Below are 13,383 nucleotides of genomic sequence, written 5' to 3'. Positions count from 1 at the left end.
TTTCATTCTTATCAGTAGATAAACATTGATTCAATTCCTCTCTAAAAGAAGCAATTTTCATAATAGTTATATTTAAAAAAATCTATTTTTCTCATTAAACTGAAATAAAATTCATTTTCAGCCTTCACAAAATAATAAAATAATTTTGATTTTGGTCTGCTTCTATCATTACCCCAATTTTTTCACTTGTCCCTTGCTTTTTCCCTCAAAAGTACATATTTTCTGCTGTAATTTGTGCTAAACGACAATACCTTGACCAAGACAAAGTATAGCGCTTCGAATACTGGTAAAGTGTGTTAAGTGACAAAACTCGAACCTTAACAAACGTACGTTTTACAAAAAATCTTAAGCTATCCTTAACGGCATTTAAGCAGCTTAAGTACCTGAATCTAACTTTGGAAAACTCTGTTGCATTCTTAGATCAATTTTTCAATGCCTTACACGATTTTCTCTAAATGCTTTTGGTACGACTAAGGAGCGGCAAAAGGCCGCACTATCACTGACAAAACAAATGATTTCTTTTTTCCGTTCTTATTCCCTTTCTCTCAACTCAATACGAATTGAAAGTCTTAATTCAAGTCGTTCAAAAATACGCGTTCATCTGATGCAACGTTCACTGTGAATGTACACATAGACAGTTTCTAAGTTTTAATGTACAGGAAGAAGGTCGCTCTTAATTTTTAGGAATAAATAGCAAAAAATGTCGCATCTTCTTTACAATATTAAATTTAAACGATTGAGAAATCAATGTCGTCGCCAAGAGACGGTGAAACCGACAAACAAGTCCTGATAAAGAAAAAGTATCAAAATCCTCTCATAAAGGTTCATTAAATTTACGAAACAATTTTAATCTAAACACCGAGAAACAATTTCTATTCAAACCCCCAAAAAACGTGTCACTCAAAGCAATTTTTATAAGAAAAACTTTGGCAAAAACGACATAAATAATTCACATCAATATACAAAATTTCGCTAGAAAGGTAAACGTGATATCATTTTTAAATGAAGTCGAACGTTGATACTAAATACACAATTTATTGAACCCAATGTTCTTATAATGAGATCGAGTAAGATTCCAATGATTTCAATTTTCACACAATTTTAGAAAAGTACAAATTTAGGCAATTCTACCTGAAGAATACAGTAAAGAACAATTTTTTACTCTTTCTTATAAAAAGTCGAGATTAAAGCAAAACGTGTATTTACACATTAAACGAACTTCTATAGATACCAATTCGCTATTAAAGTTACAAACAGAACCGAATATAGCAATGAATCATTTTCTGGGACAAAATGAGGTTTTCGTAGAGAGTCCAAAGTAGGTTTCACCGCCCATTACAATTTTCGACTTATTCACACGTCCTTTTCACAACTTAATTCAGTAACTTAATGATGAAATGCAGCCATTCATACATCACAACAGCACATAGAAATATGATATAAACCTGACGTTTTTTCTTTTTTTCTTTTTTTAAAATATAAATCAAACAAAGCATTTTGTACTAAAGTGCAGCGATGTTAATATACTTTTTAACGAATTACCTACGCAGTCTACATAATGTACAAGTATGAATTTATACATGCACTGTGACAAGGTACAATCAGGCCAGAAAAGACAAGTGATCAGACTCATTTTCTCAGAAACATTACTTCAGTAATTAAATCTTTCTCTTTAATGCATATATCTTTAAATTATCAGAACGAAACTGATCAAAATCTTCATAAGTAGAGAATAAAAATAATCGTCACTGGCTCGAAACGGAACGAAATACTTCTTAGAAGGAAATTTGTTCTAAATGGAATAAAATTTTCTCAAGCACGATCTACTGCAAGTGTACTGCAAATATTTACAAAGTTTTAAAAACAACAAAAAATTCCTAGAGGTATATTTCAAAGTCAAATTGTAGTTTAAAAATTATTTTGATTGAAAAACGCGAAATTTGTAAATCATCCCAATTTTGTTTTTAGGTGCTTATTTTAAAGTGTTCAGTAGGGTGGGTTCTTGTTTTTCGATTTTGAATTCTTGGTATCACCCACCCTATTTTGTTCAAATGACCTAAAAAAATAATCTCCAAAAAATTTGAGCGAAATCGGTTAAAACATGTTGAAAATTTCAAATGCAAGTATTTTTTTATATTTCATCGCAGTCCTTTGGCTCTGCACAATTACGATCTTTAAACTGGGTTGAAAAATATATATAAACGAAACGTATTTTCTTAAAAATTTACAAAATGGCGCACTCTTAAATCTTAAGAGGCCAATTTATTTATTAGAAAGCACGTGATGGAAATTATTTCTCAAAATTAAAAAAAATCAAGTTGGCCGCCCAATTTTTTAAATCTCATTATTTCTTTGTTTCTCGATGATAAATTTCCAGGTGTCAATTACAAGGCTACAATATTGTAGAGAACCATATTTCGTAATGCTTGAAAGTCAAAATGTTGAAAAATTAAAAATGGTGCCTCATTACGTTTTTTTTTTGTAAATTTAATCAAAATATGAAATACATTTTCGGGCAGTATTTAGTGATTCTCAAAACTTAAAATTCTTAGAAAAGAGATAGATTCCCAAGTTGATATTATTGTATTTTGTAATATGAAAAACAGTTCTTTTTCTTTCGTCAATATTTTACATCAATTATTTATAAAATATTGTTTGAATTTGTCATCACATTAACAATTATTTAAATCGATCATTTCCATATCACTTGATACTTTCTGAAAATGTATTTTTTTTAAATTTGTAAAAATTATGTAACATTTTAAAAATAGTGATAAGGCGCCGTTTTTACTTTAGTAAAAATATCTAGATCTAGTTCCAACCATACACTTTGTACAATTGATTTTTCTTCAAAATCTTTGGGCGAAAAGCATAGAAAATACGAGTTTTTGTGTATTTCACTAGGCGCCATTTTAATTCACACATGAAAAGTTCTCATCGATAAATAATTAGTTTAAAAAAATTGGGCAGTCATCTTCCATTTTTTTCCAAATTTTGAGTTTTAATTGTCATCACATGCTTTCTAATAAATAAATTTGCATCTTGTAAGAATTTGACGAGATTTTCTTATTAATTCTGTAAATGTCACTTTGGTTCATATGTGTTGATATATTTTTTCAACATAGTCTAAACATCATAATTGTACAGAGCCAAAGAATTTCGATTAATTATTTTAAAAAAATTACCTGCTTTTGTAAGTTTTCATGTTAATATTACACGATTTCGCTGAAATTTGAGGGGGAAGACGATCAAAAAGTAAATAAGGACCACCCTAGTGTTCAAAGAAAAAAAAAGAATCGAAAAAAAAAGGATATTCAGTAATTACAACCAGTGGCGATTTATCATTAGAAACGGAATGTGCACGAAACATTTGGTCTGATCGTTTGGCCCGATTTCTCCGTCGAAAAATGTGCAACACGTGATGGGGTGATGCTGCAAGGTAGAGTTTATAAGTCTGCGGTCGTCCTTAAAAAAATCTACGCAAATCGGTATCGCCCCTCATTCATCTCAACGACTCTACATTTCGTCCTCGAGCCTCGCCCTTTGACTAGATTGCATTTCTAAAGTTCTTAATAGTTTTACTCTAAATCTGCCATTCACAATGATTCGTACTTATCGCTATAATCGTATTAACACCTAAAAGTAAAAGGATGACCCTACTCTTACCAAGAATCCTAATAAATTGTTCATCTCGTACGAGCGAATATTATACTCAACGTTATAATCTATCAATGGAGAGTCTCAACGAGTCTCGAATTATATACATTATCTTTCCAATCTGGAACAACGTCCAGCATTCAAGATCCCGCATCTTAATGAGATCTAAATCCCCTATTACACTTATCAAATCCAGCGATTTTGGATTGTTCTATCAAAAACGAGTGAATTTACATTAGAATACAAGTGATCGTACGATACTCAAGCCAGAGTCTAATCGCTAGGACTACCTTTTTTTCCCCAGCTGCTTCGAGGAGGAGAGCCTCTTCTTCAATTTATTATGGTCTAGCTTCACCGACTTCTTCTTCGGCCTCTCGGGTGAACCATTGCAGCAGGCACAGCCTTTTTTTACATGACCCCTGAGACTGGACCGCCTCGCTCGACAGTCCGGCTCCGCAGACGCATTATTACTCGCCTCATCATCTGAATGTTCCGAGGTTTTGTCACTCGAGACGACATTATTCGTTTCCGAAATCGAGTCATTTTTGAACCTCTTCGCGAGCATGTGCTTCGGATCAGCTCGATTCAGGACCACTCTCGCGGTCACGTGGAGTTTGTCCTTGGCCTTGAGATAAGTACAGTGGTCGTTTGCTATTTTAATATTGCTGCTTCTCATCCCATCATCCAGTCCGTTCGTCAGAGCATTGTCGTCCGTTTGACTATTAATCGACTCCCCGATACTCGAATCGTCATCCTCGCTGCTCGATCTCGTTCTTTCCGACATTGGACTCTCCCAAGACAAGTACTCCGTTCTCGTCACTTTACTCGTCACACGTTTCTTGTTGGAATATGTGTACTTGTGCGTGGATAAAAGTGGCCCAGCAATTGGGGAAAGAGGAGATGGAATCGTAACATCAGCAGTATTGCTACAGAGAAGAGTCAAACTCTCGTCACCGGAACTCGTAATCGAGGCGTTGTTGGTATTCGTCTCCGCTGGAAGGGAATGTGTATCCAGATCAATATCAAGTTTGATGTTCGAAGGCGTACTGGATATACTACTCGGTGTTCCTTCTTTAGAACCCCTGGAGTTGATTTTCGGCCTAGGAGTGTCTTTGGAAGAGTCGTTTTCTATAGAGGGGATATTCGCCGGTGATAGTCTCGAGAGATCAGAGTTGCTGTTGGAAGCGTCGTCTTGGCTGAGATTGTCGAGGCTGAGTCTTATGTGTTTCACTGGATTGTCGATGTGCAAATCCTGGATTTTTTCTTTCTTGGCTCTTTTGACTGGGTCCTTTAGGGTCCTCGTCCTTTGCACGATGTTCCTCCGCCGATCGTTAATCTTTAAGTCAGCTATGGGACTCGCGTCCCTGCTGCCACTTGAGGAATCCAGAGGGCGGAAGTAGGAAGATGTGTAGGATTTGATACCAAGGGACTGACTGCAGGAAGCGTCTTGCGAGGAATGATCAAAAGCGGGTGAGTGATTGGTATCGAAGAGGAGATCGGCCTCGGGGAATAAGTCACTAGTACTCGGCTCGTCCACTCCAAGGTCTTCGCACTCTTCTGACAAGCTCTTCTGGAGTTTGAGTTCACGTTCCAGAGCGGCATGTTTTCGTTCTGCTCTCTGCTGAAGAAGTTCCCTCTGACTCATGGGATGATGTGATTTTACGAGGCTATTTTTGTTGGAATACTGTTGAAAAGGTTCGAGGGAGTGGTTCAAGAAGTATTTCTTGGTATTTGGCTGATAAACTTGACCACTGGTCATCTCGTTGCTCTGGCCTTTGTTCATTATTTGCAAGACGCTATGTACATTTTCTGTGCTCTCGTTTTCCCTTGCAGTCACCTTGAATGGTTCGATGTTGAGGGAGTTGGTCGACGTGGGGACGTACCTCCAAGGCGTGTCTGGTGAAGCTTTTCTGTCCGGTTCCCAGGCTTCTTGCAGCCTCGCGTTTCCGCAGAGAATGCCGTTGCCTATTTTCCCAGTCGAGTCAATCGAGTCAATTGATTGTCGGATTGGTGATTGTTGACTATCCGAACCACTGGGACCCCCAGTTACCAGGAATTGAGAGGTGCTGTCTAGGCTCACTTGCTTCGCCACAGAAGTCATTGTCGAGCTCGGTTCTATAAAGAAATAAATGTTAAATCCATTAATAGAGTTTTAATCCAGCAGTTTGATGAAACACGTGCTATGGTTAGGGTTTCTACTCAAAACCTGGAAAAAAATTCCCTTACAATTCCAGGGGTTTTCCTGGTATCATTTTTCATAGTAATTTCGCATTTTTTTAAACAATCCACTCGGAGAATGTGTACAATTTCACCAGTTTATTATAAGTAATGTTCTTTCAGTCTTCTAAAAATTTAAATGTGTAAAAATATAACAGTAATATGCAAAATTAAAGAACTTTTTTTCACTTGAAAACGTAACTTTGATTTAATTAGTATGCTTAATTTAGAACGGTTTGAAATAAAAAAACTAATAAAATAAGTAATAATTTCTTGAATTTTTCCCAGAGGTCCACGAATTTGAATAATAATTAAAAGAAATTTTTATCTTATCTTTCTATGCTTGAAATTCAGTTAAATTTTCAATTAAAAAAGTTCATGATCAACCAAGATAAAAAATAATTTTCAACAAAATGGTTAAATTTTCAACTAATACGATGAATCTTCAACAGAAATAGTTGAATTTTAAACAAAATACGTAAATCTTCAACTAAAGAAGACTATTCATTCAACAATCCATTTTCAAATGAAAATTAAATCTTTCTAACTGAAAACTTAACTGTTAAAAACATTATTTATCAAGCAAGATAAAAAATAAATTTCAACAAAATGGTTACATTTTTAACAGAAGTGATGAATTTTCAACTAACATGACGAATGTTTATTAGACAAAATTGTTTAAATTAATTTTTAACCAAAAGAAAACGAGTTTTCAAGAAAATGTTTTAATTTTCAATCGAAGTGATACATTTTTTAATAACATGATGAAACTTTAAATGAAAAATTATTTTTTTACAAAGAAGTTCGAGTTTCAACCGAGTAGTTGAAGTTTTAAACAAAAAATATGAATTATCAACAAGAAATGTATAAGTTGATATTTCAACCAAAAAGATCTTAGTTTTAAATAAAAAACAAATATTAAAAAAACAGATGAATTCTACCAAAAAATAAGAATTTTCAAGCAAACATTTGAATTTTCATCGAAAAATATAAATTTTTAACCAAAAAATAGAATAATTAAATTTTCAGTTGTAAAATTAATTTGACTACAAAAAGATACGAATTTCCATGAAAATAGAATAATTTTCAATAAAAGAAATGAATTTTCAACTAAAAATTGTGAATCATCGACGCAAAAAGGTGACTTTTCAACAAAATAGTTGAATCCCAAAGCAGAACAGATTATTTTTTAACCAAATCGTTACGTTTTTAACTAAAAAACATGAAATTTCAAATTAAATACAAACTTTCAACAAAAAAGTTTAATTTTCTACCAAAACGATTTTTCAGGCAAGAAACAGAATAAATTTAAACTAATTTCAATCTAAAATGATGAATTTTTCACAAAACAGTTTAATTTTCAACCAAAAAATTTAAGTTTTTGACAAAAAAGTTCATTTTCAACCAAATAGTTTAATTTCATACGAAAGTAGTTCGATTTCTAACCAAATTTTTGTATTTTCAAATCAAAAATGGGAATTTTCTTCAAAACCAGTTTAATTGTCGACTAGAAAATATCAACTTTCAACCAAAAATTCAAGTTTTAACCAAATAAATGAACTTCTACCCAAATATTTAAATTTTAAACAGAATAGTTAAATCCATCAATATAAGGCTACGTTTACAAAAGAAGAAACATTGTTATTTAGTTATCTACTGAGAATTTAAAAAATTTAAACATATTCTCAAAAAAATCCCTCACATTTCCAGGTTTTTCCAGGTATATAAGAATTTCCTGACAATTTCAGGTTTTTTAGATGAGTAGAAACCCTGCGTGCTATGATCCAAAGTTAGCAAGCGAAGCCAAATTGAGATTTGAAAAATGATATAAGTAGGGATGATTTTGAAACAACAGATTAATACAAAATATTTTTATCGAATTACAGAATTTAGAAAAACAGGAATTCGAAAAAACTTGCGTTTTGTTATTAGAACTCTCAATTTGGAATCACATGTAAATAACAATAAATACAAAAAGCAAACAACATATTGCTATAAATAACAGGTGAAATGAAAATTTACATTAAATGATTTGTTCCTTGAATTTTCAAGGGCGAGAATGAACAAATTTTCCCATTATGCAAAATTAAACGATTTATGGTTTGTTGATTCACCAGACATATAAAATCATGATATATGAAAACATGTAGATAAATTAACATAGTACAATTTTTCACAGGGTTCACTGCCGTAAACGCACATTTCAAATATTTTGAAGCGATGAAAAATGTTGATTAGTAAAGCCAAAGATAACAATGACACTTAAGAAACAATTAATATATTTGAAAATCATCTTATCAGTGCATTGTATTTAGCAGAGATAGCTATTAATCATAAGAAAATAAATAATTTTGCAGATTTATTTGTAAAAATTCTAAACGAAATTACAATTAAAATGATATAACATTTTCAATGAATAGCGATTAATCGTATTTGTGAAAAACACTAATTAAAAAACTAGTCAACTAACTACTATACACACTTGTGATGTTTTGAAGGTAGAAATTGTGCAGAAGTTGAAAAAAATTAGTTTTTCCCATTATTCAATTGATTTTCAACATTTATGATTGTCATTTTTGAAATTTGTCAAAGTTCCAGTTACATCAATGAAATTAATTTACAAAACTATCCTGAAGGTAAAGCTTTTTGATCTCAGCTTTGCGAATAAACAAATAGTTTGCAAAGGAAATTAATCAGATAATGAGTTTTGATGAGATGAGTTTTGGTAATTAAGTTTGCCTCTGTATGTATATTGCTGGTTCGTATTTCAGAAAAAATTTATAAGCTGTAAAAGTTTTGCAATTTCAATATGGAATGACTCACTTTGGAAGTTTGTCATTGAATTTTAATCTTGACGCTTAAGTTAAAGGAGTAAAAAGTCAATTGAAGAAAAAGTTACGACCGTGAAAATTTATATAAACTTCGAAATTATTCAGATGCTATTTTTCAATATTTGCGATTTGATAATCTTGATTAAAACATTCTTTACCATTTTTCCATATCACAAACGCTACTGATTAACATAAGATAAAACATTTTTAAGTAACACATAACGGTTTGATTTTTTCAGGATAAATTCTTCTCTCAAGATTCGAATTTTACCTTCCTGAAAAATTCTATCTCTATCATTAAAATGGCATAATTAAAAATTATCAATGAAGTAGAAATCATACAGTGCGCTGAGCAATAAATCACGAAGAAAATATATTTCAAGCTTGCGAAATTACTCATCTAATTCAGAAATTTTTCAAATTTTAAAACATTTAGAAATGATTTTTGTAATTTTTCAATATAAAAACAATTTAAATAATAGAGTAATTTGTTCGAATTTTTCATGTAAATTTTGACATGCTTGCAAAATTGGATTTTTCGAAATAGAGAAAAATCTTAACTGTACATCAAAACGGATTGATTTTCTTAAATTATTACAATAAAAAATTTTAATTACTCTTTTTTCTGGAAGAAAAAATGGAATCCTCGTATTTTTACTCTATTTTTCTCCCGAAAAAGAAGTAATTTTAATGGAAAAAATTATAATAATTAGATAAATCAAGCAGGTCTTTTGAAAATTCGAATAAACTACAGCACAACTCCAAAATCAATTAAAAAAATTAAATGTAGAAAATAAATATTAACCTCCCATTAAATAATGGTACTCCATCATAATATTACATATAAAAAACCTAGAGAAAAAACTATAATTCGTTTGATAATTTATATATTAAATTACAACAAAAACAACAAAATTTTCGTAGTAGACACAGGGTGTCTACTCAAATCCTGGAAGAAAATTCCCTGACAATTCCAATTTTTTTTCAGGTGTAATTTTTCACAGTACCGAGCCATTCAAATATTTTGCATTTTTTTAAATAATAAATTCGGAATATGTGTACAGTTTCGCGAGTTTATAATAAATAATGTTTTTTCAGTTTCTAAGGATTCAATTAATATTTTTCATTCGGAAAGCATTGGCAACTTATATTAGAAGATATTATTAAATGTATAAACACCATCGAATAATCAAATAATTAAATAATTCTGAAAACATAATTCATTTCTTGAATTTGTCTTCAAAGTACCAAATGCAGTTGAATTTCAACTAAAAAAGATCATTAACCAAAATGTTGAATTTTGAAGTAAAGAAAATCAGTTTTCAAACAAAATTGGAAAAGATAAATTTTCAGTTAAAATAACTAATTTTTCAACAGAAAAAAAACTTCCAACCAAACCGATGAATTTTTAATCAAAATTATAAAACTTCAACTGCAATAGATAAATTTTAAACGCAAAATATGATATTTTAACCAAAAAGTTTAACTTTCAACAAATTAGTTCTATTTTCAATGGACAAAAGATGAGTTTTCAAACAAGAAGATTATTTTTCGAACCAAAAAGACTATTTTTCAACAAAAAACATGAATTTTTAACCAAAAAGGAAAATTTTTCAAGCTAAATAGTGGAATTTCAAGCTAAAAAAGATCAATATTTAATCATAAATGGAATAGTTACATTTTAAGCTAAACAAAAAAAAAACAAAAATAATCAACAAAATAGTTAAATTTTAAATTAAAATTATGAATTTTCAACTATAATGATGAATCTTTAACTGAAATAGTTTAATTTTAAATCAAAAAGATTAATTTTGAACTAAAATTATGGAAAGTTTTAACGAAAAATGAAATAGTTATATTTTTTTTAATAGTTACATTTTCAAACAAAGTGATGAATTTTCAACTAAAATGATTAATTCTCTACTGGAATAGTTAAATTTCAAACTAAAAAGATGAATTTTTGAATAAAGAAAATTAATTTATACAAAAAAAGAGGATTTTTCAACTAAAAAATATAATTTTTCAAACAAAAATTAAACGTGATGGAATTTTTAAATGGAATAATTAAATTTTTACATAAAAAAATAATAATAATAAAATAATTTTCAAGAAAATAGTAAAAGTTTCAAATGTAATAATTCGTCTCAGTAAAAAAAATAACTTTTAGCATTTGAAAAGATGAGTTTTTTTTAATGAAACAGGTCAGTTTCCAAAAAAATATTTGAATTTTTAATTAAAATGATGAGCTAACAACAGAAATTAGTTTTCAACCCAATGGTTTAAATTTTAACTAAGTAATAAAATTTCAATTCCAAAAAAGATTAATTCTAAATGAAAAATTTAGTAGCTGATAATGAAATCAAAAAAGATTTAGATTTCTTGTCAAAAACAGTTTAATTTAAACAAAAAAGACGACTTTTCAACATGATTTAAGTTTTTAACTATGAAAGATTTTTCTGCCAAGGGAGAGAAAATTTCTAACAAAAAGTAGAATATTTACATTTTCAGTTAAAAAAATTAATTTCAAATAGAAAAAACGAGTTTTCAAGCTATTGAATTTTATTTTGAATTAAAAAAAAATAATAATAAGCACGGTCGCGAAAAAAGCCCTGACTTGGAACAAAAAAAATCTCTGACATTTCCAGGTTTTCCAGGTAGGGCAGACACCCTCTCATACAAATCACAAATATGTTTTTCAAAACAATTGAAATATTTTTCATGCCCAGCTCTAAATATTTACAAAACGATATTACAACATACAGGGTGTGCTCGAAATACGAAAAAAATATTTCGTAACATCTAAATACTGTGTATACAAAGAGAAGAAAAATCAAGCCTTTTTCAAAAATAATAAAATAGCTGTACCGTCTTCTCTCCATGCGCATCATCGTGCATAGAAGATGGAAACTTGACCGCGGAAAGAGAAAACTTAAGCACAACCAAGCTCAAGAAAATAATAACTATTCAACTCCGTACGAAAAAAAGGAAGATGCACAGTCCATCGAATAAAGTACACACAAGCAATAATTTGCCTTTGAGTCTCAACTCAGTGAACGTATTCTTACCGAGTTTGATATTACTCTGTAGTGGCGAGGTAATTGCGGATGAAACCGCAGTGCTTCCAGCAATCAGAATCCGCGGAATGTTCTCCGGGAGGCTGGCAGTCGAGTCCTCCAGTTTTACCTTAACCGTCTTGGGTGAGATAATCTTGTCACTCGACGAAATCTCCGTCGACGCTTCTTTCGTCTCTCTTTGCTGATTATTGCTGTTGTTAATCACCGAAACTTCCGACGCAGTCGCATAAGCTAGTGCAATCGTAGTAGTAGCACCTTGCAACGAGACTGCTGCTGCTTTACTACTGTCAGTCTGATTGTCCGTCTGACTGGTCCTCTTCTCCAAATTTTGCGAAACACTGCTCGCATTCGGTGCCAAACAAACAACACTCTCTGATTTTATCTCACCCCCCGGAGTAGTCGACGACAATTTGGCAATGGTGGAATTAAAGAACCTCGCACCCTGGAGAGAAATATTTGGATTGCTCGTGATCACGCCACAGATCTGCTGCTGCTGCTGATTATCTCCCACATCGTTCAGATTTCTCTGGATCAGGCCAATCGTCTTATTAACCAAAATTGCATTCTGCACGCCAGACGTCTCTTTGGCACTGATCTCGTTTCCACCACTCTTCTCCATTCCACCCTCGCCAGCGAACTGACCTCCAGCATTACTCTGAGGAATGACTATCGTTGCATTCTGAACATTCTGAGCCTGATTCGACAAAGTTTGCAGGCCAGGAATCTTCACCTGCTTTACTTGAGTTGGTTGTGAAATGAGCTTTCCCTGGTTTAAAAAACTCTGCAAAACAAGGGTGTTGGAAACGCCACTGCTTCCGGTTGTCCTAACAGTTGGAACAGTTGCGAGCAACTTGGAACCCCCCGAGACTATCGTAAACTGCTGAGCACCTTTCATCAAGTTCATAGGAAGAATCTGATAATTACCTGACATGAGGACAGCTGTACTTCCCATTTTTCCGGTGACGGAAGCCAACGCTTCCGAGACGCTCACGGATCCAGCTTGAACGGATTCCTGGACAATGACAGCTCTCGGTTGACCACCAGGACTCGGTTCCGTGAAGATGAGATTTCGCCTCTTGACATTGAGCTCAACACCGTCATTAGAATCGTTGGTCGCGTGTCTGGCTTCTGATGCTGAGTCATTCGCGTTCGAAGCAGTTGAAGGTTCATCTGGAGTTGTAAATCCTGCGGGACTATCCTGCACCTGTGCGATCCCACTCGAAGAGTCTTCACTGCCCATCGTCCTGCCAAGATCTTCGGCACTAGGACTCATCTCTGACGACTGCTGTCCCGAAGATTTCGACTTCCCGGACCCAGACTTTTTCCGTTTCGACGATTGACTAGGATTCGTAGGTGGATTCGAGCGTCTTCTCGGAGCTGGTTTGTTGTTAAGATCCGGAGAATTTCGTAACTGCTCGGCATATTGCGTCAAAATCGCGTAGATTCTCTGCGCGGTCTTCTCGTCTTCTTGAGGCTTTTGCTGCGGTTTTGGTATTGGCGAGGCTTTTGCGGTGTTTGTCGCGCTCGTTTTCACCGTCTTCGGTGCCGCTTTTTTCCCAGATTTTGGAGACGGTTGCGGAGGTGTTTTGCCGGATGAGATGGGA

At 32.6% G+C, this 13,383-nt stretch overlaps 1 protein-coding gene across 1 annotated transcript in view; it reads right to left on the bottom strand.

Moving 5' to 3' along the window:
* Positions 1-21: 21 nt before the first annotated feature.
* Positions 22-13,383, bottom strand: part of LOC117171597 (mucin-4) — a 118,919-nt gene continuing 105,557 nt past the window's right edge. The window contains exons 7-8 of the mRNA XM_033359043.1: positions 11,771-13,383; positions 22-5,772 (exon numbers count right to left, since the gene is read on the bottom strand). The exon at positions 11,771-13,383 is cut by the window's right edge and continues 3,911 nt beyond it. Of these exons, the coding sequence (XP_033214934.1) occupies positions 3,944-5,772; positions 11,771-13,383 (3,442 nt within the window). The 3' untranslated portion in view covers positions 22-3,943. The remainder of the gene's footprint in view (positions 5,773-11,770) is intronic.

This window comes from Belonocnema kinseyi, chromosome 4, assembly GCF_010883055.1.
Source record: "Belonocnema kinseyi isolate 2016_QV_RU_SX_M_011 chromosome 4, B_treatae_v1, whole genome shotgun sequence".
In the NCBI taxonomy this organism is placed as follows: Eukaryota; Metazoa; Arthropoda; class Insecta; order Hymenoptera; family Cynipidae; genus Belonocnema; species Belonocnema kinseyi.
The sequence above is the reverse complement of the archived record's forward strand: the minus strand, read 5'-3'. Positions and strand labels throughout refer to the sequence as shown.